Here is a 25,389-nt window from a genome sequence, read left to right as displayed (position 1 = left end):
ATGAGGTTGCTCCAAGTTTCCTCTATGAGGCGCTGTTGACGTTAATGAAGAATCAAGATCGCAGTGTTTCTCAACGAATAGTCAGGCGTGCTTTTATTTTCAAATTCTACGACTTAACAGCCAGTCCAGCCAATGGCGTATTTCTTGTTTTCAGTATTCCTTAAGCTAAGTTCCACAACATCCGTTTAATTTTAACTACCGATTAAGTCCCAATAATGATTGGTTGATTCTGATTAACTCTTCTTAATGTGAAATACAATTGGTCAAGTTCAATGGAATAACCAGCCAGTTAAGTTAACTGGAGGTTGTGGAATTAGGCCTTATTCCTTATTCCTTATTCTCTGTTCCCTGTTCCTTATTCCTTTTAGGAGCTGAGCATAACAAAAGGAATAAAGAACAAGAAACAAAGAATAAGGAGTAAGAAATACTGAAAACAAGAAATAACGCTATTTCTCTGTTCTGCATTGATGAATTAGGTTTCATGTTTTAATATTGAACTATTTCCTATTCTCTGTCTCCTATTCTCTATTCCCTATTCTTTATTCCTTTTTTGCTTGTGCTTAGCCCTTTAGTCCCGATCTACAATAGATGTAGAAAGCTTTAAGCCGTAAGAAATTAACCAATCACGATTGATTGGTTAATTAATTAATAATATTCCTCTATAATTCGACTATGATTCGTCAATTTCTTAAGGCTTAAAGCTTAATACATCTATTGTAGATTGGGACTTATAGGGCTATGTTCAGAAATCCTATTCGATGGGTAGAGTTATTTTAATAAACCAATCATAATAAATAAATCTTAGTTCCTTTCGCTCTGATTGGCTAATTAAATGTTACTCTACTCACCGAGGTTTCTGAACACAGCCTAGCATGTTCGACTGGCTCTGGATTAACCCACTCATTTAAGCTGGTGGCACATAGAAAAACTTAAGCAGTAAAACGTAAGCAATAAACAAATTGACCAATCACTGTCATTGATTCTTCTTACGGTCCAAGAATCAACGACTGTGATTGATCAATTTGCTTACTGCTTACGTCTTACTGCTTAAGTTTTTCTGTGTGCCACGGCCTTAAGGCCTTTATAAACACTTTCCGTAACAGGACCGTAGACGTAACGTAAGAATTGACTAATTACGATGGAGTATTCACAAAAATGGCGACCTTATGTTTCGACGATTCTCAACGTGATTGGTCAATTCTTACGTTACGTCTTACGGTTACTGTTACGGAAAGTGTGTGTGAAGGCCTTTATTCAGCCTACGTTTATTGGTCGAACAAGTACTTTTATGATTGGCTAGTAGAGACTTATGACGTCATTAATTGTTCGCGGAGCGAGTAACCCAGGGCCAGTCGAACATGCTATTAATCTTTAGATGTTGTACGAGTCATTTCATTGGCTATAGAGTACGGATCATTTCATTGGTTACGAAGTATTTGATGATGAACTTAAGGTGGTTTTAAAATCCTATTATGAAGATCGGCCCATGTCTTTTCTTTCCGCGCGGCAAGCGTTTCGACGTCCTGAATGCAGAGGTCGCTAGATATTTTCGGAAGAAGAGGAAAAGAAACATGTGCAGCGCGTGGCATTGTTTTTAAGAATTATAACCTATTTAGTGAGAATATATGAACGTGCTAACATATACAAAATTGCGATGAAACAATAAATTTGTCTCTTCTATGTAAATTAATTGATTTAGAAAAAATGAACAAAGTTAATCTCAAGGAAGTGTAAGTATCTTTCACTATTATGATAAGTGTACATATATTGTTAATATTTTAAATTACAACATTCGTTACATGTTGTATTTACAGAATCGAAGTTGAATGTAAGTATGGAGCGTTTTATACTGGCGGGGATATACACGTAAGTGTCTAAATTAATTTATTAGATTTATTTTATTAGATTTATTTTTTGCATATAATCTTTTTATTGCAGTGGAGTACATGGGGCGAGGATTTATTGTGTCAAAAAGGAGGTACCGTGTCAGTATTGTCTCTTGATAAAGGTTCTATGATATTATCATTGGGTGAATCTAGTCAAGAAGAAGAAGACACAATAAATTGTTTTATTCTTACTGATGGTGACACGAACATAGTCACTCATCACAAAAGTGGATTGTTCAAATTATGGGACTGGAAAAGTAATAAGTATTCAAGTCTGTCTTTTCAAGTCTTTATTTTTTTTTATTCATTGTTAATTTAATTTTATTTATGTAATTTTATAGTTAATAAATTGTTGAAATTATGGAAATCTATCCACAAAGGACCTGTAGTACGATTAGCGCTTACAAATGCAAATTTTTTAATGGCATCTGGGGGAAGTGACGGCACAGTTAGATTATGGAATTTGGTACACCATACCTGTACACATAATCTCAAAGGAATTCAAGGTGTAATTAGGTGTGTGTACAGTTCCAGCTCACATGCCAATTTTTTATCATGTGATATAGATTATGCAATTATGGCAATTGATGGAAATTGAAATAAAATATAACATATAGCATACTAATGTTAGTCAATTTAACTAAAAATTGTTGTATTCTTATTTTTTGTATTATTATATGAAGTAGATATGGAAATGTATAAGGCCATTTTCATATTGCTCGATCTATAATAGCTGTCAGTAATTGATATCACTTGGCACATGAGCTAGAACTCACTCTATATTTTGTGCTTGGTACAAAATATCAAATTTCTTACAATATTTTCCAAGATTAATATAATTTTTTATTTTTATTCAGTGTACTAAAATTTCATCCAGATACTGAGAAAAACCTGCTTTTTGCTGCTGGTGATGACACAAAGATTCATGCGTGGGATATCTCTAGTGGTCAAGAGAAAATGATTCTTTCTGGTCATTTTAGTAAAGTTACATCTCTTAACTTTCACAAAGATGGAAATTATTTAGTTAGGTAATATAAAAATCTCACAATCCTGTCTGAAATTAATTTATTATTAAACTAATAGTTATATATTTGTAGCTCAGGAAGAGATAAAGTACTAATCTTGTGGGACATATCATCCGGAACATCAGTACGTGTCTTACCTGTATATGAAGGAATAGAAGGAGCATTTATAATAGATACTAATACTCCTCTATCATTTCTTCCATCACGTAAACCTGATGACATATATGTTGCCTCAGCTGGTGAAAAAGGTATATATTGATTATTTCAATTTATTCTTTGATTATATTGATGTGTGAGTAACAATGGATCATGCTGTTTAATATGAAAATTTTCTAGGTATCGTAAAAATCTGGGAAATGAAGACAGGTAGAGAAATGTATAAGCAAAAGAATTCCTTGGTACCAATGGCTAAAGAGGAAGGAGGCTTGTCCATTATACATTTACTCTACAATAAGACTCATAATGCTTTCGCGGTAGTATCCACAGATCACAATATAATTATCTATTCGTTAGAGACGTTCGAATGCAAGAAACAGGTTAGTGCTATGCTCCACACATAATCTCATAGAATAATAATCTTATGCTAATGCTAATTTCCACCCAAATTATTGCAGTTGGTGGGTTACACAGATGAAATACTGGACGTTGTATATCTCGGGGCTGATGACACTCACATAGCTCTGGCAACCAACAGTTGCGACATCAAACTTTATGATATCGCATCTATGAATTGTCAGTTGTTGTGTGGTCATACCGACATAGTCTTGGCTCTTGCTACAACTCCGGCAAATGCAAATCTGCTCGTCTCTTCAGCTAAGGTATAGATTTATATTAACGATGTTTAAATTAATCAAATATATGGCTCTACATCACGCGGAATTATTTTCAGGATGACAGTGTTCGGGTATGGCTGTTGAATGAAGAAACAAAAGAAATGTCTTGCATCGGAGATGCTGTTAGGCACACAGCATCGGTTGGTTCTATCGCGATATCTCAAACATCAACCAAGTTCTTCGCTTCCGTCAGCCAAGATTCATGTCTGAAACTGTGGGAATTGTCTCATGATCTTAAAATGCACGGTAAATCGGTAATTTCTCCTATAGAACAAGATAATAGAAATAGATTTACATGTTTGTTAATTATTATAGCCCAAGATGTGCCATTAAATGTAAGTTTCACAGTATTGGCGCACCATAAAGACATTAACTGCGTAACTGTCTCGCCGAACGATCAAGTGATTGCTACAGCATCGCAAGACAAAACCGCTAAGGTAACATTATGTCCGCTAACTTTCTCATGCAGATCACTCTAAGATTACGATATGTTACGAGAATCGTATGAATAACTATATCCACAGTTATGGTCCGCCGAAGACTTGCAGCTGATTGGAGTGTTGCACGGTCATCGAAGAGGTGTATGGTGCGTTCGATTCTCCCCAGTTGATCAAGTGCTTTTGACGACATCCGCCGATTGTACAATGAAGCTATGGTCCTTGAACGAACTCAATTGTTTGAAGGTACTTTTCGAGATACAAATCACTTCTTGTGCTCACAGATTATTGTAATAATTTTGTCGTTGACACGTAGACATTCGAAGGACACGAGTCCTCGGTTCTGAGAGGAGAGTTCTTGTCGCAAGGTATGCAATTGATCACAGCGGGCGGAGACGGTCTTCTGAAATTATGGAATATCAAAACATCCGAATGCGTGTCTACCTTGGACCAACACAAGAGTCGCGTTTGGACTCTTGCGGGTGAGTTTACTCAGAGTTCTTGCGCTTGCCTACAACGGCTTATATATTCGATAATAATATACACATATATAACATCTGTGTGCTCGTATAGTCACCAAAGATCAGAAACGTATCATAAGCGGAGGTAACGACTCGTTGCTGGTAATTTGGAAAGATGTAACTGAAGAGAAGAAAGTGCAAATTATGGAGGAAAGGGAACGACGCGCACTTGACGAACAAATGCTGACAAATCTACTTCAAATGGAACGATTCCATGATGCGTTGTTATTAGCACTACGATTGGAACAACCGTACAAAGTTCTCAAGATTGTGGAAGGTACAAGGTGGAAGATTGTATAATTGCTCGCGCGTATTAGACATTAATCAATGATATGTTTAAACATATATCTGACAATGTTTAATTTTCATGTATATTTTTATATATAACAGCTGTATTGAAGAGAGGAAATGACAAACTCATAGGTATAATCAAGACGTTGGATGAAGTTTCCAAAGAAAGATTATTTAAATGCACAATTACATGGAATACAAACAGTCGAAATTCACACGCCGCACAGGTATCGCACAATATTTAATAAGAATCGAAGTTATTCTTTCTTGTATCTCATTGATTTAGAAAAACTTTTGATGCGCAAAAATATCTTCAGGAGCTTTATCTTCTGTCTTTAATCTCGTTGTCATTTTTAGGTAATTATAAATACCTTAATAACGGAGATCGGCGCCGAAAAGCTGCGAACGTCGGGTTTCTCTTCGACTCTAGAAGCCATGATACCTTACACGGATAGACATTTTAAAAGGTTAACGAAACTTTTACAAGATCTTTATTTATTAACATATACTGTTAATCGTATGAAACCCGACATCGCGTGAATATATTCATGCGATATAAACATATATTAATAAATTGTAGAAATTCTCAATGAAATTCTCATTGTAGAATTTTCAATTTTTACTACATCGACTATTTACTAAATTATCTTATCCGAATCCTGCAATTCATAGGACACGTATTTTTTAAACTTTTTACTTCTGTATGTTACGGACTTAAACGAACTTCGAGACTGCAGTAGATCAAACATAATTCGACAACGGAAAATGAAGAGAAAGCAAAACGGAGACCACGAGTATGTGTGAGCGCAATTATATGTCGCGATAAAACTTACAAGTTCCCGGAGATAAAAGAAATTTCATCATGCCGAAGTGTGAATCACGGACCATTATGCAGGGAATGTAGCATTTTCACAACAATGAGTAAACAATTACGCATGGTATATACTGGGAAACGAGTGCGTTTAACGATATCTGGTATTGAGATCGCGTCAGAAACGGTGCACCACTATGTCGATGTGCAAATTTCGCTACGAAACGCGATACAACGTCTACAGCATTAAGCCTTAAGCATATACTAAGTGTGTGCGTTACCAGCTTAATGACACACATCTGCACGAAGTGTACGTGTGCGTTCAAGCAAGCTGAAGGAGCAAACCGCGAGTGGGAGCAAAGGTTTGGTCGGCGGCTGTTTTCCGGCAAATTTGCTCGCGCGACTTCAAGGAAAGATCAGTCGGAACCTATTAGTGGTACAGCTAAGTGACAAAGAAACTTAGAATGACTCTCGGAGGAGGAGTCTTCGTCTTGGCACTCTTTGTTCATCTGTCGTGGTCATCGTCGCTCGCAACTAAGATGTAAGTCTTCTTCTTTTTACGTTAATAAAGAAGAAGAGCGGAGGGAAAGAAAATATATCACGCCGGTAATTGAAAGAAACGAGCGTATGACATGCGTTGCCGCTGATTTTCATGGAATGAACGGAAGTGACAAGTGAAGCTGAGTATATATTAAGCGAATAAACAAATGCGAACTTTTGTTTTACCATTAAAAAACTGCCTGGACGAATCTGAACAGAACGTCTTATTTGGGCCGATTCACTCACATATGATGCAATTTATCAAAGAAAATTTGTGCGCAAAATGAATATAACGCATCACACATTCACGTCAGCATTCATTCGTTGTTTATTCGCTGGATATAGATCTAGCTTACTGTGTAATTATAAAAAAAAAAAAACTTGTATATCTTGCACTTCGAATAAGAAAATGAGACTAGTAGACACACGCGATTTTCCTGCTAATTAATTCGAACACGTATATTTACCAGTCAATGCTGTATTATATTTTCATAAATATTCACAATTTTATCACCTCGACGATTATCTACCGCTCGTAGAATAATCTCTCTGAATGACAGGCTATGTTAACGATGTTCGTAAATAGAATAAAAATATACGCTTCATAAATTTTGCAAAACCACAAGTCTACTTGCTCGCGGCGCACGTCGTCGTTATTCGTCGGAAGGGTCTCGCAAACCACGAAGTAACGGGATTGCGGAACGAACAAAAGAAAGAAAAAAGGAAACGCATTAATGTCATTCAATCTTTATCCTCGTTTCTCGCGGATAATAAGTGTATTTTTTTACGTAAGAAAGAAAAGACTCCGGCGAACGCGCTCGCGTGCGCTTCAGTAAATTAAGGAGGCGTGCACGTTAGGCATATAAGGTAAAATTGGCTTAATTTTATTATTTCCAGCCTTGGTAAAATTTTACGGCTGCTTTCGAACTTATTAGCGCGTAACATTTGACCTTCGGGGTCCTCGTAAATATCAATGCACGGCATTAATGAATTAGAGTAACGTCGTATATTATCTGTCGCGGGTCGCGAGAGCTTTTTTTCGCGTGCGTCGCAAAAATTGCTCGTCGCTTCTCTCGCGCGAAACAGCGCCGTAACTTCGGACAGAAGTGACAGCTTTGACAAAAGCCGTTTAATGATCGTACTCGTTGGTAAACTACTATCGTTTATTATCGTGTACGCGCGAGAGAGTTCGCGCGAGTTTCGACGACGGCGACATGCGTCAAATCGCAGAGATACATCTGTCCAAATAATACCGGCGTTCTCAAATTAAATTTTTGTCTCTCGCCGATCTCTCTCTCTCTCTCTCTCTTTCTCTCTCTTTCTGATCGCGCCTTATCATTATCGCGTTCGTTTGCTCTGTGACGTGCCGTCGTGTCTTAACTAAGAAGTCACGAAATCGTAACTGGCAGCGCAAACGAGGCTAATCGTGCGGAAATCCAGGGAAAATAGCGCGTACGCCGCGCAACACTCGGAATCAATTGCGCTTACGCAACGACACCCTCGGTCTAAATCGAGAAGGAGCATCTCGCCGCGGCGAATCACCGAAATCGAGCTCTCCTTGTAATTTCGCACATCCCGATGTACATAAACTGTATCGAACATCCGGTGCAAATGTTTATTGCTCGATGTGGTCCGCGACGCCCGCGGTGTGTCATATGACACGGTATAACGTCACGAGAGAGTTTAATCCTAATCTCGACGAGCACACACGATTCTACGGGCAAAGATGCGTGCGTAAATATGCGTATCTTACATAAACAGGATATCTGATGAGAATTATTCGACGTTGTAAATTCGAGTAGCACCCAGCGAGATAAGAACTTAATACAGTCGGCATTCCTTTTGTGGTGGCTCGTTTACGACGGGCGAAGCACGTGCATCCGTGGTGCGTAATACTCACTGCAAAAAAATATAATCTGTCACGTGAGCGACGCGACGCGGTTTCGCGAAAACAAATTTTTACATAACTGTCTCGCGAAATTCGACGCGACTGTCCTCCCGTCTCGCACTGATTTATACTTTGCAATTGGAGCGAGACTCGCGACTAATCGCAAATTTGCGACTCACGAGTGTTTACGTCGCGCGAAGATGCAATTAGTTCTCGCAAAATGGTTACTTATGCACCTAATACTGTCAATGCGTCATTTACATTAATACAAAGAGCTAATGAACATACATCGAAAACACACGCGTGGAGAGAGAGAGAGTTGGTGTGCGGAATACTAATTTGCAAACGGCTCCGTTGAAAGACAGACATTATCGCGCGCTCGTGCGAAGTCTGTTGTTACAATTTCCAATTACAATGCGCCAGGCTGTACTTGAATTCTTCACAAAACTCGCGCCCTTCCTACCGCTTCCCTATACTTCTGAAAGACTTCACGCAGCTGGGAGGAGGTGCGTGACTCGCGACGTAATCCTGCGACTAAGTCCACAAGGAGAATCGTGTTAAAAGAAATCCCATGCTTGTTACAGGTCGGGAAATTGCCCGTCGTTTAGTAGTTCCATGACTCAAACGGAACTCTTGCAGGAACTGGCAAACGAGTGTCGTTACGACAAAATGATCAGGCCACCCGGGGTGGTAAACGTGACCGACCCGATCAAAGTTTATACCAGAGCCTTCATTTACACGATAAAGTCCAACATGGCCAAAACTCTGGTACCTTCCCACTTTTACTTATATCTGTAAACTTTTCAGGTAAACGATTAGTGCAAATATCGCCGAGCTTAAGAATAAAGAGAATCCAGATAACACAGAGAATTCAAAGAGAATTCAGTCGTACGTCACCAATTCTGAGTTCATTTTTAGGTGCAAAAGAAATTCTTTTCACTGAACTGAACTCTGAAGAATTCTTTTTGCATCTAAAAACAAATTGTTGACATACGACTGAATTCTTTTTGAATTCTCTGTGCTATCTGGGATCGTACTTTGCAGCAATTCGACGTGCATCTGATGCTGCAGTTTCGATACCTGGACAAACGGCTAAAGTTCTCGGACATAGCTCCTTATCTGACTCAAATATACGGTGGTCAATCCGCCCACGACTTGATCTGGACCCCGACAGTGTACGTGGCGAACGAGCGCACTTCGGCCGTGATGGGGAGTGGCGTGAAGGACCTGCTTATCTCCATCAATCCTGACGGCATGGTCATGTTGAACACAAGGTACATCGATGCTCTTTTTCATCCTGGCGGAAGTCATGGCCCAGACCTGGTAAAACGCAATAACTCGATAATTTTCCTTTTTATTTCAACTTTTTCTCGCATATTTATTCGTTTTAATGCGAATCTTGCGAAAGATCACGCCAACAATCGGTTGATCACGGGGTGTACAGCGAACGTTCGCTTGAATTTCAGGCTGGAGGCCACCCTGAATTGCGGGCTTCGGTTGGAAAAGTTCCCGTTCGACGTGCAAGAGTGCCCGCTGGTCTTCGAGAGCTGTCAGTAGGCTGTGCATTACACGGAGAGAATATTATAGTTTTTCTTTTTTTTTCATGTAACTTCTCTTCTATTTTACTACATTTTATTAGAAGTCCAGAAATAGACTGTCGGTGAAGTCTATTTTGCTAAGGAACATAATAAATTTCGCTAGAAACGTAGCAAATGTTTTAATAGCACATTTCAGTTCCTAAAATCTATGAAACAACAGGATAGTGGATTACTGCAGAAAGTCAATCTATTCCTTACAAGACTCTACAGTAATTTTTACTATAAAACTCTCCGTGTGTAGAACTGTTATATCGCGCATGTTTTATAGCGTGGATTGTATGGATGATGAATTTCTTCCCGCAGGGACTCACAATGTGAACGAGATGGTGCTGGACTGGGATGAGGAGCCGATCGTCATCGCAGACAATTTGTATCTAACGGAGTATAAACTCGTAGACAAGTGGGTCAACAGCTCTGGAATATCCTACACGTCATCGCAGTATCATTACGGACATTTCGGTAAACTCGATCGATAAGTAATCCCGAATTGGCAATGTTTGCTTAACTGAAAAAGAGGCGGGAGTAATAATCTCATTAATCATGACGATGATTACAGCCGGCAATTTTAGCTCAATAAATATTACGTTTAAACTGGCCCGTGAAATGGGATTCTTCATGATGGATTACTACGTTCCGTCCATATTAATCGTGGTGATCTCTTGGGTGTCCTTTTGGTTGCATGTGGATGCGAGCGCGCCACGAATAGTGTTAGGTAATATTCGCACGAATGTCATCGCGTCGTCGGCGTTACGTTGTTACGTTGAAGATGTGAGCGAGATTTATGCTTTCAGGAACGAACACTATCCTGACGTTCATGACGCTCGCGTCGAAGGTGGAGAATTCTTTGCCGAAAGTCTCCTACATCAAGGCCAGTGAAATTTGGTTTTTGGGTTGCACGATATTTCTGTTCGCGGCGATGGTCGAGTTCGCTTTCGTCAATACTATATATAGAAGGAAGTACGTAATTTCTCATTGAGCTTTTAACAAAATAAAAACAGGCACATATACGCAACTTCGCACGCTACTCGTCACGGCTGTGATTATTCAAGGATTTGAGCCACAAACATTTAAGGATAACGTGTCGTATTCGTGATACAGGAAGAATGTACCCCTGAAGAAAGTGAACAGCAAATACATTCTTAAGTCGACTTTGACACCGCGTCTGGCGAGAAAGCAGTTCCAGAAGAACACGAGCGGGCTGGAACGGTCGCGATCATGGTCGTCGTTGGATAATGCGAACAGCAGCGAGCAAGACTTCACGAGTCAGAATTACCTCACCGTGCATGTGAGTACTTTATGTTACTTTGTAATTACCGTGAATTACAGAATGCGAGGTGATTCTCTCTGCGGGAGAGAACCGATTGGATTCGTTAGAAGACCAATCGCTGCCAGATCACGAATTCCACGTTACTCTCGCGTTTTCCAGAGCTTCCCGAGCACGATCAATATCCCGTCGGTGAGAATAGAGGAGGACAAAGACCCGGACTGTTCCGTCGGCAGCATCACGACCATCGACAGCACCCCACCGTCCAAGCCTTTCCCGCGCAGGGCGACTCTCGCCAAGTTGCACAACTTCACGACGATGACACCGCAGGAAATCGCTCAGTGGATCGACAAGCGCAGTAGAATAGTGTTCCCCGTGTCGTTCATCATATTCAACATACTCTATTGGTCGTTCATATGGATATAAAATTGCACGACTGGCGACTCGTAACGGAATGTGTCACGCCGGAACTTCCAGACGACGAAGATTTGGGGACGAAGCCCCGACGAAAAATAATCGTACAAAGTAGGATAGCAAGTAGGACATGCAACGTCGCTATTATTCACCAGTATCATGATTCATACAGAATTCTTCACGGGGAGGATCGAGAGCGTCGGTTACGTCCTCCTCGATGCGCGGATCGCATGCACGCATATCTGCATATTCATTATTGATGAGATGTGACGTCACCTCTTCATTAATCACATTTTTACTCACACTGAGAAGAATTATCAAACAAATATTTCTGATTAATTTTTATATCTGGTCAGGAAACATCTGGTAAGAAATATCGGTCTTTAAATATCTTGAATTATTTATCTGAGGAAATATCAATTATATATGATCTGAAGTGCCTGATTAAATTCAATCAGATATTCTGATCGGATGTAAAAATAAATTGGAATTTGATCAGAAATATCCGCTTGATAATTTCTGTCATAATTAATGAATCTTCAACGATGGCTACGACGACGACGACAGCTGCGTTTTCTTGCCGCCTTCGATACGTTTCTCACATTTCCGTGCGTGTCGGGCGAAAAGATATCAAGGAAAGATCAATCTTAAAGAGATAAAATCGGTGGAGCGTGTTCACTCGCGACTTTACGAGAATGGATATTCAAGAAACTATGTAGGAGACGGAGCGACGTGAAGGTCACTTTCGGCTGCTCGAAGGGTTGAACGGGCGATTCACGTGTCTCACGCAATATTCTTACAATGGAATTCCGCCCCTTCTTCCCCCTCCTGTTATACCCACGCCACATTGCCGGTATAATTAAGAGTCTTTCGCGCGGTCTTAAAATAGTAGCAGTCTTTACGCGTATCGCTCTTCTTTTTTTTTTCGTCGATCGCGACACCTCGGCGAATGCCAATGTCGGTACGTCGAGTGAGTAATACAGTAAATGTTACTCCGAGGACAGATCTTATGAAAGATGAATTTTCATAAAAAAAACATTCATTTTGAAGTTTGATTACTTCGAAAAGCACTCATTTTCCATAATAAAAGAATCAATAAAAATTCAATTTTTTAAAAATCCCCCGAAATCATAAGCTACGCCGAGGGCAGATATTGTGGAAGACACGAGGGAGTGACCGTTTTTAACGTTACTAAACCCAAAAAACATTAAAAAATGCACACTTCCCGCCATAAAAACAAATCTTCCAATTCGATCTGTTCTCATTTTCAACGTTACTACATACCCAAAAAATATTAAAATCTATATCTCACCCAATAAAAATCAAATCTCCCAATTTGATTTGTCCTCAGAATAATATTATAAAGTGAATAAAATTATCGAAAAAACACCTTTTCAAGCAAAATCCTATACGTTTTTAAATTATCCTCCATATGTAAAATGAATTCAAGCTAAATGTATTTGTTAACGTAGTGTTTGGTTCGATCTTCAATGGTTTTTCATATATGGCATCAGTCACGCGTCTCATGGGCTTAGAACCTTCGGTCGCTGGCGTTGCTAGCATTTAAAATAGTCGCATGCATTTAAAATAGTAGTTAAAAAAAAATCTATAATAAAAGGATCAAGAGCTGAATGCTCTAAAAACATATGACAAAAGTAAAAATAATGGATAAGAAAATCATAGTGTAAGTTACAAAACTAATTGTGTTCCGTACGGACAGTACACAGAGAAAAATGTAGTTGTTTTTGGCGTCAACTACACTCTTTTGTGATTTTAACCACAAAAGTAGTCAGAAAAACTATTATTTTAGTAAGTGTTATTAGAAAAATGGTTCTTCTAATTATTTTTTTTTGTTAAAATCACAAGAAAGTATAGTTGACGCCGAAAGCAACTATATTTTTCTCTCGGTGTAATAGTCGTGCGGATAGAGTACGGCGGGCGGCCGTGCTCCAGGTAAAGCCGTACTCACGAGCAGTCGCCTCTCTGCGGAAATCATCTCCCACAAAATTCTGTCCTCGGACAGATAACATTTACTATATTACTTACTGAGATTGCATTGAGTCGCATTTGTTCTAGGCTTGATTTTGGATGATTTTTGGGATATTTTTGAGTGATTTTTACTGTCTCTGATCATTGGAGAGGGACATGCAACATCTGCATCAAAAAATGCAATCTCTGAAATTAGTGTTTTTTTTATATTGTTTGGGATGATTTTGATGTTTTTGAAACGATTTTGATGTTTTGGGGTGATTTATGCGATGATTTGTGTTTTTTGGATGATTTTGATGGAAAAAAAATCTGAAAGATATCTTCTACCATACTACTCGAGTGTTTATCGAGGACAAGGGGCTCGTTGTTATATTAGTTGACATTATGTCAAATAAGTAGAGCTCTGTCACATAATATAATGTAGCGCAACACATCCGCCGCGCGTCGTAACGTTCGAGTTTATCAGCGACACGCTCATTATTATTTCCGCGGGGATCCTGCTGGTGCAATCAATAATCCATAGCGCGCTGGTATTTGGAGGTCAGAGGTAGTAATCCCTTTTCCACCGCATAATGCTCGTTTAATGTTCCCCGTTCCAAATATCGATCGGCGATATCTGACCGGTCTAGCGTTGCTGACCTCGATGCTTAACTGTGTCCAGCATTGATTACTTTCGTCCGTAGAAAATGATAGTGGAACGGATAACCACTTGCAGAATAGCCGAGCTCGACTTCACGCCCGTTTAACTCGAGGCGTAATCATTCCTAATAGCTCGAGCTCCACGAGAGGCAAATAGTTACTTGTTGGTATGAAACAAAAGAATTAAAAACAAAGCTAGAGGAAAAAATATTGTCCGAAAAGCTAAAAAAAACACTAACATCTTGTCTCGTAGCGATCGCAAAATTATCTCACTCAATTCGAGCTGGGGCTCTTTAACCATTTGCACTCGGAGACATCTCTGCTACATTTAAAATGTCCCCTGTGAGGTCACATCCGAGTGCAAAGGGTTAATTATTAGCGTACTGGCGTTATTGGCTTGATTATCGCATTGTTGCCATCAATCGAATTATTGCTGAGGAAGTTCTTCTACAACAGAAATTCCTAAAAGACTTCCTTTTAAAAAAATGTAGAATGTCTCCTAAATTGTTAAGTCATCTTTCAAAAGCCTGCGTTGTTACAATCATTGCTCTCTCTCGCGGGGACTCGTGCGATTAATAATGAAGCGCGAATCAAAGGGCACATTCGCGATAGGTACTAATCGACATCGCGTTAAACGTTACACACCGTAGATACACGTAGCCGGTCGATTCTATCGGCGAAACTGTCGTGCGCTCTGACAGACATTACTTTCCGCGGAGCGCTCATCCTTGACATTCTCGCGTTATTAATCGCGGTCTCATCAGGAAGCGCAACTTGTTGAGCGATACGCGGCGAACAAGCGGCTTTAACTCCACTTAGTTAAGCTACCTTCACAAGCCTTTATATGCGCCGCGGTCAACGCCAACCTCCGCACGACAGAGCGCTTATGACTCACGCATTACAATGTGCTTTTTTTCCTCTCTTTCTCTCGCTCGCCCTCTTTTCCTAAATAATTCGCCGAGCTTTCCCCGTCGATTGGTATCGCGAAAACGACAAGCATTCGCCGCTCCTTTATCTATTCAATTCCACGCGATACGCCACGTCCGCCGCACGAGGTTTCTCTCATTTCGTCGTCGTTGGTCAATGTCACTTCCATCATCCTCTATATCGTCGATCGACCGATCGTTCCGCTCTGTTCCTTAAAGACTATCCTTCAGCAGACAAAGCTCTAGATAAGGCTCTCAGGCTCGCATTATTTCAATATTTCATCGTGCGAACGTTCTAACGAGAGCTGAAGGACTCCACGAGTATGTTTTCCGTAATCCTCGCTGCCACGACGCAAAAATAGCTTGCCACCGTTTATACATTCGCCGCATCATTGTTAATGCAGATCCTCCAAGTCGAATGTCGCGGCATGCGAAAGTATACACCCTTGCGCGTGGCCGGCCTCTGTATACAAGTTCGCGGACGCCTTACCTGTGCAGGTAGACAGGTGTGCTTCAGTCGGTCGCCTGACCGTGTCGTGATAACACACACTCGACCTCTCGACCGCGCTCAACCAAACGCACCAACTGTGACGCACATCCGCCTGTGTTTATAATACGTGTGTTCGTGTAAACATTTCGCGGTTTGAATTCGCCTCACCGAGTCGCGGCGGCCGAGAGTACATTAAAATCTTTTTGCAATTCGAATCTTCTGCTTCTCGTGAGCTTCTTTTCGCTATCTCACTCCTTTGTTTTGCGCCAAACTTTCTTCTTAATGCTCTTCGACGGCAACATTGAAACGGCCGCTCTGATAATTATTATTCACAATAATAATTATCTCAGTATTTCCGGCGCATTTGAGAGTACTTCTTCTTGTGGCAAAATGATCATTCGCGGGTTATACGTAGATACGACGTTTAACGTGATGACGAATACCGACGTGGGTGATCACACTGATGAAATGGATGGTCGCGTGGAACACGTGTAAAGTTTATGCAAAGGCGGCATTTAATTGTCGATTGTCCAGCAGCATCATCCGACAGGTCGCACCAGTTGATCTCAATTGCATCGGTGCATAGAATTATCGCGGCGCAGAAATGACTCAATACAGCAGCGGTAGCAGCAGCAGCAGCAGCAGCACCGGCCGGAATGACTTCAAGGATCGTGGAAGTCGAGTGCTGGAAGAGAAACTTATGGTACATACTTGCGACACTTCAAAGCTTATGAGAAACAACAGGGAAGAGGGGAAAAATTAAACGAAGAATTTGAATAAACAGCGTCGAGTCGGAAGTCGCTTATTCCTCGTTAGGAAAGCTCGAGTCTCGTAAAGTTCAACCGAACCGAACTCCGAACCAACAAAGCAAATCGATAATACAGAGGAAACCACGTTCGTCCGTTCGACTTCGAGGCTCTGAAATTTTTTGTGAATGCTGGACAATGTGACAGGACACGCGAAGGTGTTGTCACCCCCTGTTTTTACCTTCTTTTACGACAGCGTAGTAAAGTGCCGAGTAAAGTACCCAGAATGTCGCGTTGTCAGTTTCCGAGACTCACGCTATGGGTATACACACGGGTGATAATCATTCTCGATGATCATTCGTGGAACTCGACGAAAAGCTGATCGATCGTAGGTCATCGCGCTCGACAATCGCTTTGTTAACTGTAAATCGACGACGAACAAAGATAACAAAAAGTTCTTATTTGATAAGTCACTCAAACGGTTCGTAGATAATCGTCATTGTCTATGCCCTTGTTTTGTTTAGGTCGCCGTGCGTATCCGACCGTTGGCATCTAATGAGACTGGCACCAGGTCCTTGCATGCTATGAGCGACAAGGTGAGGTCGCTAATTCGACTCGAGATAGACTTAAATTAAGGTCTGTTCTTTGTAGCTGCATTGCCGAACTGGTGCGATATATTGAAGTGAGACAAATATACGTTTTCTCACTCTAATTTATTGCACTAGTTCAGCAGTGCAGCTACAAAGAACAGGCCTATTGACTAGCTTTTATCGAGGACAATTCAAACGCTGATGACATTGATGACATTGATCGACAGATGGTGATGTTGGAAGACCAGGATGGCGACAAGCAGAAGCGTGCAGTGCCACGGCAATACCTCTACGACGTAGTCTTCGGCGAGGATTCCACTCAGGCAAGTCCTCATAATATAATAAGTCATATTGAGGAAATCGCATTCAATTATCAACTCTAAATTGATAACAAAGAAAAGAAGATCATTCTCACCTCGATTGCAAGAGATATTTTGGATATCGCGGGACTGATTATTCATCAACGTTTCCATTTAGGAGGAGGTCTACGAAGGCACTACGAAGAACTTAGCGCAGGACGTCCTGAACGGCTACAACGCCACTGTGTTTGCCTACGGTGCGACGGGCTCGGGGAAAACGCACACGATGGTAGGGACATCGTCGAATCCTGGAATCATGGTGCGCGCCTTGAACGACATTTTCCTGGCCACCAAAAAATTGCCGGACAATACGGAGTTCACGGTAAGCGGGTGAAGAAAGGCAGTCCTTCTTCCTTGTTCTCAGTTCAGCTCTTGACCTTCCTTTTCCTCAGTTCAGTCCTTCAGAGTATCCTCATGAAATCATTCTCGAGATCAAGCGACGACCATTCGTCATAGTCGCTCATAAGAATAACTAATAAGCGTCGTAAATAATTGCTCCTCAACCTCAAATGCAGCGAATGGAGTTTCTTATCGCGAGAGTTATATGCGTGTACGTGTTTCGTGATTAACAACCAGCCGCAATTGCATTAACGGCTGAAAATATGTTATATTGCAAGTTGCATAAATTTAAGTCCGCTGACGCGGCGAGAATCACTATATATTACTCCACTTGAGAGTGTGCGCACATATATAATAATTGTATCAATTGCGGGTGTCGCGAATCTCGCGTGCACGGAACTTGCAATGAAGCTGTTTACTACCGGCGCTTCGTCACCGCTATTAAACTGTCACGAAACATACAAATATATTAATGTATCTCACGCGAGCGAGGGCTTACCCTTGCAAATATCTCTTTCTCCCTTTTATAAAACTCCATTAAGGTGCATCGTATATTATGTTTGCACGCATCATGCAGTCTTTACATGCTTTTTATCAAATAAACCTCCGTGTTGTCACAGGTGACAATGTCATACATGGAGATTTACAACGAGAACATACGCGATCTCCTCAATCCCAACTCAGGATACTTAGATTTACGCGACGACACTCGCGGTCGCAACGTCCAGGTCTCAGGACTGACGGAAGTCTCCACTAACTCGACCGAGGAAGTACGACGATTACTCCAACTTACTTTTTGTTAAATAAAAGCGAGTTAAAATAAAACTGGCTCCAAAAAGTCAATAAAGATTGCGCCACTGGCCAGTGTGAGTCAAATCGCTGTTAAAAGAGCATAATTTATTTAATTAGATACATTAACATAATTTAATGCAAGCTTATGTTAACGTAACAAATAAAATAAATTACGCTCTTTAACAGCAGTTTGACTCACAAAAGCCAGGTGCATGATCTTGATTTACGAATTGAGTCGCAGAAAGCGGACAATCACGGCGACGAATTTGCAGGTGATGCAGCTGCTGCATCGAGGCAACAAAGCGAGGACGATGGAACCGACCGCAGCGAATAGAACCTCGTCGCGAAGCCACGCTCTCTTGAGCGTGACGGTGCGACAATCCTCCCGGCCAATTCAGGATAGTGACCAACGTCTGCGGAACCGAGTAAAGCAAGGCAGGCTGTTCATGATCGATCTCGCCGGATCTGAACGAGCAAAACAGACCAAGGTAAGACGGTCCCGATCAGCTCGTCTCTTTCTCGTCGACTGGACGTCCAATCGAGCGATCAATCTTACAGAACAAAGGCAAGAGACTACAGGAAGGGGCGCACATCAACAGATCTCTCTTGGCGTTGGGCAATTGCATCAACGCTCTATCCGGTGGCGCGCGATACGTGAATTACCGCGATTCCAAACTCACCAGGTTATTGAAGGATGCTCTCAGCGGCAATTGCCGCACCGTCATGATCGCGCACGTGTCGCCGGCGAGTGTGCATCGGGATGAGAGCAAGAACACCCTGATCTACGCGGATCGCGCCAACAAGATCTCCAACAAGGTCGAGCGGAACGTCTTCGACGTCAGTTACCTGCAGCACGTCGCGCAGTATCGCGATATAATCAGTGACTTGAAGAGCGAGATCTCTCGACTGCGAAACAAGATGAAGGAGGACAGGCCAAAGAGGGTGGAGGAGAAGGAGCCGGACACGCATAACAATGATTTCAGGTCGTTGAGGGAGAAGATTGTCTCCGCCTTTAAGGAGCAGATGCGTTTAAGGTACGTTCTGTAGGTGGATGAAAAGAGAGAAGAGGTAAAATGGTAGCTCGAGACTTATTTTGAGCGAATCGATACTAATTGACCCGATCATGCAACTAGGAGGAAGCTGATGGAACTGGACAGTCATCTGCTGGGTCTAAATATCGCGGCCGAACAGCAGCACTCCATAATCTCGCATTGGGAGTCGCGGAATAACAGAGTCTACGGGAAAAGTCGGGATTCTAGCACGCGACGTCCCGACACAGGTTACCAAGTGGATGAGGTGGATGACGTGGGTGAGTGAAGCGTCGAGATGACAATGATGGAGATTGAGGAGTATGAAGCGATCGTTGAACGTTCACGAGAATGGATTCTCGACGAATACCAACTACTACTAGTTGGAGACGCGATTTACAGTATTCTAACGTTCGCTCTCTTAGATCTCCTGGAAGATACAGATCTGGAAGACGACGTGGCGGTGCAACAAGCGTGGACAGAACTGACGGAGATCACGAGGGAGCAAGAGAGATACGCGGAGATGCGCGCCACCGCGGAGAAGGAGCTCGAGGCCTGCCGAAAAAATAGCGCGATGCTCGAAGACGTGAGAGTTACTTCGTAACCTTTCTGATGATTACAATTGCCATAGAGTCGTGCCGTCAAGAAAATCGAACAGCTAAGTTGAACGTGTTTCTTCAGGAATTACCGTCGCGCATCAACTCGGACGAGGAGCGCGAGCTGTTGGCACTGATGTTGCGTGTTCACGAGCTCGAGGCGGACAAGATGATGCTGCAGAGCGAAAGACTGGTGAAACAACATGAGCTGAGACGCCGTGAGCTACTGTTGCTCCGCTACGACCGGCAGAGACAGATCTCCGACGAGATTATCACCAGACAACGACGAATCATGGAAGGTCAGTAACAGCCTCGAGATCAAAGTCGCCACGTAATAAACGTGTCTAAAAAATATCTCACAGATGTCTTTCGAACGTCTTCTACACTCAGAGAAAAAGACATAATGATAGCAACTATATAGGTGACAACTAAGGGAAAAAATACCTAAAAAATAAGAAATATATTTGTTTGCTAGGTACTAATAATATACTTACTTAAATTATTTTATTTAAATAAATAATTGCTTTCATGAAGAGCTAAGAGAGGTTTTAAGAAGATGTATATTCTCTTATTTAAAAAATATTTTATACTAATATAAGTAAATATATAGTACTTATGAAATAAATATTTTTTTCTTTTTAGTATACGTGAGTTTTGTATGTAGAATTAATCTGTATAGCTTAATAAACTGTATTATATAACCACCCACAAAACTTGCACAGTCGTCATCTGTATAAATCGCCATCGCTGTATCTTTTCCTCTGAGTGTACGATTATAATATATTTATATTCAATAGATTATGTTCGATCGACAGACGGTCGTTTGACACTCCCGCCCGACCTGCAGAACCTGTACGCCATGTATCAGCAGGAAATTCAAGCTGCGACATACGTTGATAGCAGTCTCGGCGATCTCGTGTCGCCGACCACGTCGTTTGGCCACGGGAAACTACCTCCTATATCCAGTCGGCTGAGTTATGACAATCTCAACAGTGATATAAGGATAGCCAGCAGGTAAGTCGGCAATTATACATCGTCGGCATACACGATCACACTGAATGTCATCGATCGATCTTTCCCCTTCCGCCAGGGTTCATTATTGAATGTTTTTTTTTCCCTCGTCACTGGGTGGGATCGATTGTTCAGCCGTGGCGCGTGGCTGAATTGTGTGTCTCGCGTGAGAATAATTCGTTTCTCATTAACGATGAAGCTCGCGTATTTATCCGTGCAGATCGACACGAGCGATACGAAAGTGCAGCGAAATCAATTACAATAATTGCGAAACGCTTGAATTCGCCGCCACGCTGTCGCGCGCGACTGATCGCTCGCGCGGATCTTTACGCGAATTCCGAGAACGCGCGAATGTGCATCACTTTGCGGAAAGCGTGAAAACAGAGACCCCGTTATCGTCGAGGCCGCTTATCGTCCGTCGTGATCGCTAGACGCGTCATCGATTTTCCCCCGCGGTCGACCTGCGGCCGCGTTGCGTCGTTCGAACACGCGGTCCAGTCGCGAAATCACCGTGAAATCGCGTCATTGTTCACCGGGAAGATTAATCAGTCACCAATGAAGCTAACAGAGTCTTTTTTGAAAACGTAGCTCGGATTCCGACTGGGAGTCGCCGCTGCCGCCGATTCAAGAGCCGTCCGAAGCGGAGCACGTGATGGGGCCGCTGGTGCAGCCCCTAATTTCCCCAGCCGCGCTGTTCCCACCGATTTCGGCGGTCAATCAGCGAAACCAGTAAGGAAATTCCGCTTACATGACGATCGATACGCAGGATGCATGAACTCGAAAATCCACCACGCACGTAAAACCGTCTCTCTTTGTTCACTTGGAGAACGACGCGTTTAGCTGTGCTCTAGTTGTGACGCGTTACGTCGCGACGCCAGAACTCACCGGCGTTTTCCGCTTTTCTTTTGAATCAGCGACAAGAAATTACGTCGAATAGCGAGCGACGACAGCATCGATTCGGTGCGATTTGTGCACAACAACGGCGGGGACGACCGCTATCCCGCTTTTCGAAGAATCGACGACCGCGGAAAAGCTAGTTGAGGTGAGAATTCTATCAGTCTGTTACTTTGATCGCTATGATCTTAATATCGGAAACACCAAGCGATCATCTTTCACAGTTTTCACTTTTGAATTAATGTTTTGTTCCTCGTGTAAAACAACAGGATTGAATGCTCCATCAAAGGAGGATATTTGATGAAAAATCAGGAAACTTCAAAATCTTGTCTTTTACACGAGAAACAGAATATTAATTTAAAAAATGAAAACAGTTAAACATGATTGCTTGGTACTATATAATGTTAACCCATTAACAGCCAAAGTACTTATGATATGCGAAAATTACTTGATTAATATATATAATTTTACTCATAAAAATAGTTGTCAAGTACTGATCTAAAATCTTTGAAGCGTAAACAAGTCGAACCTTTAATGAAATAATTATGATTTTAATGGGTTAATTACATTTTTCATTCTATCGGTTTCCTGGACCAACTGTGCCTCTTTATAACTTTCCAATTACGAGAGCTTGCTCTTGTTATACGTGGTAATATTATGAAAAGCAATCGGTCGGTCAATATCCATTTTCTCCATCTATACTGAACGATAATATTTTTCCCAACATCGTTCTGGTCATTCGCCTTCTCTCGTCCATTACCTAACGGGATGAGATAGAACAAAGTGCATCGCGCCGTAATAATAGTCCTCACAGCTATCCTCCAGAGATTACTTCCGCATGTCTTTATTTCACGCGCCTGCGTTCTGTATAGTGGACGTCACGAATTTTCTGTTCTTATCCCAACTCGATGTATTATCGCGGGCAGAAGCTACTTTGATTTGATGCTTCCATTTAAAGTTAGTTCCGAAGCTGTTAAACGCAACCAAAGTGTACGGTAATCATGCGTATCTTCTCCCATTATTGCAGATGGACGTTGAAATTTTCCCGTCGTCTTTCACGAGCGGTTCTGCGTGACTTTGGCACTGCGGCTTGGGCGCTGCTTCCAACTGGAGCGATTTCAGGAGTGCGTCTGAACGCCATCGTCCGCTCGCCATCCTCTTCGGTGGTATTTCCGCTGATCAACGCGCTGTCGATGGCCATGCGACTGCTGCGCAAACGTCTACGCAATACCGTCGCGTCGGCCTGAGGCTTGGAGACGTCGCGAACGAGAGTCATGATGCGATGCCTCTCGCGAGAGTTCTTCGCGGCATCTGAGGCTTTTCGAGGGGAACGAACACGTCGCGAACGCTGACGGGATTCGTCGACTTTACTATAGACCCCGCGCCTTCGCGAACGTCTGATCGCATCGATCCCGGATGTTTTGCTTATACTCAACAACTGAAAAGTAGTATTGCCAGTAAATATCGACCGTTACCTACATAAACACCGTCTGTTCATTATTGAAACGGCGATCGCGTATCCGAGAATCGATAACAAGTATCAACAAGTCGACGTGTTTAACACCATCGGCGTAGTTTCGTCGAATTGTGCGAGATCCTTTTTGATGTATATACGTGTGTGTGTGCGCGCTTTTTAGGAGCTAATGCATTACGTATGAAGACTGCTGCTGATTGCGGATAACGCCGACGTAATTTTTACGTATATGCGAAAGGTAACTTACCGCGAGCCTAGAAGCGGACACATCCGAATCGGTTCGTCGCGTTATCATGGATGCCCTCTGCTGCTGTAGGATGCCGACCTCGACTTCGTTATCGTCGTCGGCCTTCGAAGCCGCGACGGTGTCCTCGTCGTTCATCTGCGACGTCGGATCCAAGGCAGCAGAATTATCCTGCGCCGCCCATTCGTCCAGACGCGCGTCCCACTGCTTCTTCCATTCGCTCCAGTAGAACTTAGTCTTGCGGAATATCAAGGGATCAACGAAAAGCTTGCACCATCCCCACAATAGCTGCGCTATCGGAGCAGAAAATGATCGGGGTTAATCGTGTTCTTCACTCGCGGATATAATAAATCATGAATTTATTCCTGACATAATCCGCGCGTGATGTCTGGACCTTAGGATTATTTTGAAATCAATTAAAACACCGTCTTAACTCGACAAATTACTTCCTACTACTTTTTATATGAGTGCCTACGTGTTAGAAATGTAATGTAAACGTAGAATACATATAGACTTGTACATGGATAATATTTTTAATAGAATGTTTCATTTCCCCCCAGATAACACAAAGAATTCAAAAAGAATTCAGTCATATGTCACCAATTCTGAGTTCGTTTTCAAATGCAAAAAGAATTTTTCAGAATTCAGTTCAGTGAAAAAAATTCTTTTTGCATCTAAAAATAAACGCAGAGTTGGTGACATACGATAGAATTCTTTTTTAATGTGCTATCTGGGCCGTGTACCTTCCGATACGACATCGCGGAACACGACCGAATTCAGATTGACGATTATCTTGACTTTCTTTCCTCGACTAGGAGTAGCAATGTAAAGTTCTCGGAATACTATTGTCTCGAGGTTAAATTATGCATCTCTTACTTTTGGTTGCTTTATTACGTCCAATTGTGCGATGTCGTAACAGCGAAAAATCTCCATCTTCTTGGATAGCTCTTTTGCAATACTTTCCATATATTTGGACATTGCATCCCGACATTGTGCGGTCATTAGCTTGGGATATGTTTGCGACAGGTAATCCAATAATGATAACATGAATCTCTAAACATATAAAGATAAAGGAAAATCAAATTAAGATAGTTCTTTTTTATAATTTCATATAAAAGTGAATTCTTCGGAGAACGTGATAATTGCTGAATTTATAAATTTCTTTTGAATCTTTGAAAAAAATGAAACACAATAAACTTTACGTACATGCATGTCTTGCTCGTTCAATCGCATGTCCTTATGCACCATGGCTATATAACCAACAAACCGGTCTAATTGTTTTGGCTTGTTGTTAAAATCTAGCAGAAGATATCCCATAGCTTCGAAGATCTTCGAAAATTTCTCAGTAGTACGCATATCGAAGTTCATGGGCAATTTAGGCTCCAGTGTGAAAAATTTTATGTACTGCGGGTAGGTTTCGCAAAAGCTGAAATTGCATAATTTCTTGAAACTACTGTAATATTATAATCTTTGATCGAGATTTCTAAACGACGTTTCAATTATTTTTCGTTAATGGATAAAATAGTTTTATTTGCAAATTTTTGTTTTAACATCACGCACCTTCTGAAGTAGACACTTCCATGGTTTTGAGGGTTAATCTCGATTTCCGACCATATTCTTTTAACCAGCGCGTATTCTTCAACGCTGAATTTATAATAATTCAAAGTACCAGGACTTTCGTAAATACTGTGTTTTACACCCATTTACAGGAAATAAAGGAACGCTCTCTTTTCGTGAAAAGAATAAATTAAAATTATATGAGAC

At 41.6% G+C, this 25,389-nt stretch overlaps 3 protein-coding genes across 6 annotated transcripts; 2 read left to right on the top strand and 1 right to left on the bottom strand.

The window, feature by feature from the left end:
- The first annotated feature begins 1,543 nt into the window (after nt 1–1,543).
- On the top strand, nt 1,544–5,618 carry LOC116843242 (transducin beta-like protein 3). 3 transcript variants are annotated; one of them, XM_032813500.1, is made up of 15 exons: nt 1,544–1,730; nt 1,815–1,866; nt 1,939–2,143; nt 2,228–2,402; nt 2,744–2,914; nt 2,984–3,159; nt 3,248–3,447; nt 3,526–3,729; nt 3,801–3,990; nt 4,060–4,181; nt 4,269–4,427; nt 4,498–4,663; nt 4,755–4,979; nt 5,093–5,220; nt 5,351–5,618. In XM_032813500.1, exons 1-15 carry the CDS (start codon nt 1,705–1,707, stop codon nt 5,531–5,533), a joined length of 2,382 nt encoding a protein of 793 aa, XP_032669391.1. In that variant the 5' UTR covers nt 1,544–1,704; the 3' UTR covers nt 5,534–5,618. The 3 variants fall into 3 exon arrangements, 2 of the variants coding, with proteins under 2 accessions (XP_032669391.1, XP_032669390.1); XR_004377863.1 differs by having other exon boundaries at nt 3,801–4,181; nt 4,755–4,986; nt 5,351–5,502; XM_032813499.1 differs by having other exon boundaries at nt 3,801–4,181.
- A 7-nt stretch (nt 5,619–5,625) lies between these two features.
- Nucleotides 5,626–24,836, top strand: LOC116843248 (kinesin-like protein KIF19). Its single transcript, XM_032813513.1, has 21 exons — nt 5,626–6,345; nt 8,817–9,000; nt 9,277–9,506; nt 9,699–9,781; nt 10,134–10,289; nt 10,387–10,542; nt 10,622–10,787; nt 10,929–11,115; nt 11,257–11,460; nt 17,116–17,211; nt 17,366–17,569; nt 18,207–18,356; nt 18,651–18,866; nt 18,937–19,412; nt 19,512–19,687; nt 19,832–19,992; nt 20,088–20,301; nt 20,818–21,016; nt 21,602–21,742; nt 21,928–22,055; nt 22,935–24,836. Exons 1-20 carry the CDS (start codon nt 6,269–6,271, stop codon nt 22,052–22,054), a joined length of 3,603 nt encoding a protein of 1,200 aa, XP_032669404.1. The 5' UTR covers nt 5,626–6,268; the 3' UTR covers nt 22,055; nt 22,935–24,836.
- Nucleotides 11,443–25,384, bottom strand: LOC116843244. Of its 2 annotated transcripts, none has more exons than XM_032813508.1 (5): nt 25,186–25,384; nt 24,832–25,051; nt 24,502–24,678; nt 23,629–23,913; nt 11,443–16,237 (listed from the first exon to the last, which is right to left on the bottom strand). In XM_032813508.1, the coding sequence occupies exons 1-5, from the start codon at nt 25,326–25,328 to the stop codon at nt 15,977–15,979; spliced, it is 1,086 nt and encodes a 361-aa protein (XP_032669399.1). In that variant the 5' UTR covers nt 25,329–25,384; the 3' UTR covers nt 11,443–15,976. The 2 variants fall into 2 exon arrangements, with proteins under 2 accessions (XP_032669399.1, XP_032669398.1); XM_032813507.1 differs by lacking the exon at nt 11,443–16,237 and adding an exon at nt 22,594–23,345.
- Between the last annotated feature and the right edge of the window lie 5 nt (nt 25,385–25,389).

The sequence above is a fragment of the Odontomachus brunneus genome, unplaced genomic scaffold (genome assembly GCF_010583005.1).
Source record: "Odontomachus brunneus isolate Ranch 3 - 2012 unplaced genomic scaffold, Obru_v1 Obru_scaffold_030, whole genome shotgun sequence".
NCBI lineage: Eukaryota > Metazoa > Arthropoda > Insecta > Hymenoptera > Formicidae > Odontomachus > Odontomachus brunneus.
This window is presented reverse-complemented; position numbering and strand designations above follow the sequence as displayed.

What these genes read in the sequence shown, in the direction of transcription:
- LOC116843242 (XM_032813499.1), top strand. Translation starts at nt 1,705, where the DNA reads ATGAACAAAGTTAATCTCAAGGAAGT. An exon ending in ATACTGGCGGGGATATACAC is followed by an intron (nt 1,867 to 1,938) that starts GTAAGTGTCTAA and finishes TTTTTATTGCAG; the next exon opens with TGGAGTACATGGGGCGAGGA. An exon ending in GGAATTCAAGGTGTAATTAG is followed by an intron (nt 2,403 to 2,743) that starts GTGTGTGTACAG and finishes ATTTTTATTCAG; the next exon opens with TGTACTAAAATTTCATCCAG.
- LOC116843248 (XM_032813513.1), top strand. Translation starts at nt 6,269, where the DNA reads ATGACTCTCGGAGGAGGAGTCTTCGTCTTGGCACTCTTTGTTCATCTG. An exon ending in AGAATTACCTCACCGTGCAT is followed by an intron (nt 11,116 to 11,256) that starts GTGAGTACTTTA and finishes CGCGTTTTCCAG; the next exon opens with AGCTTCCCGAGCACGATCAA. An exon ending in GATATAAGGATAGCCAGCAG is followed by an intron (nt 21,017 to 21,601) that starts GTAAGTCGGCAA and finishes TTGAAAACGTAG; the next exon opens with CTCGGATTCCGACTGGGAGT.
- LOC116843244 (XM_032813507.1), bottom strand. Translation starts at nt 25,328, where the DNA reads ATGGGTGTAAAACACAGTATTTACGAAAGTCCTGGTACTTTGAATTAT. An exon ending in GGAAGTGTCTACTTCAGAAG is followed by an intron (nt 25,052 to 25,185) that starts GTGCGTGATGTT and finishes ATGCAATTTCAG; the next exon opens with CTTTTGCGAAACCTACCCGC. An exon ending in ACGTAATAAAGCAACCAAAA is followed by an intron (nt 23,914 to 24,501) that starts GTAAGAGATGCA and finishes CCGATAGCGCAG; the next exon opens with CTATTGTGGGGATGGTGCAA.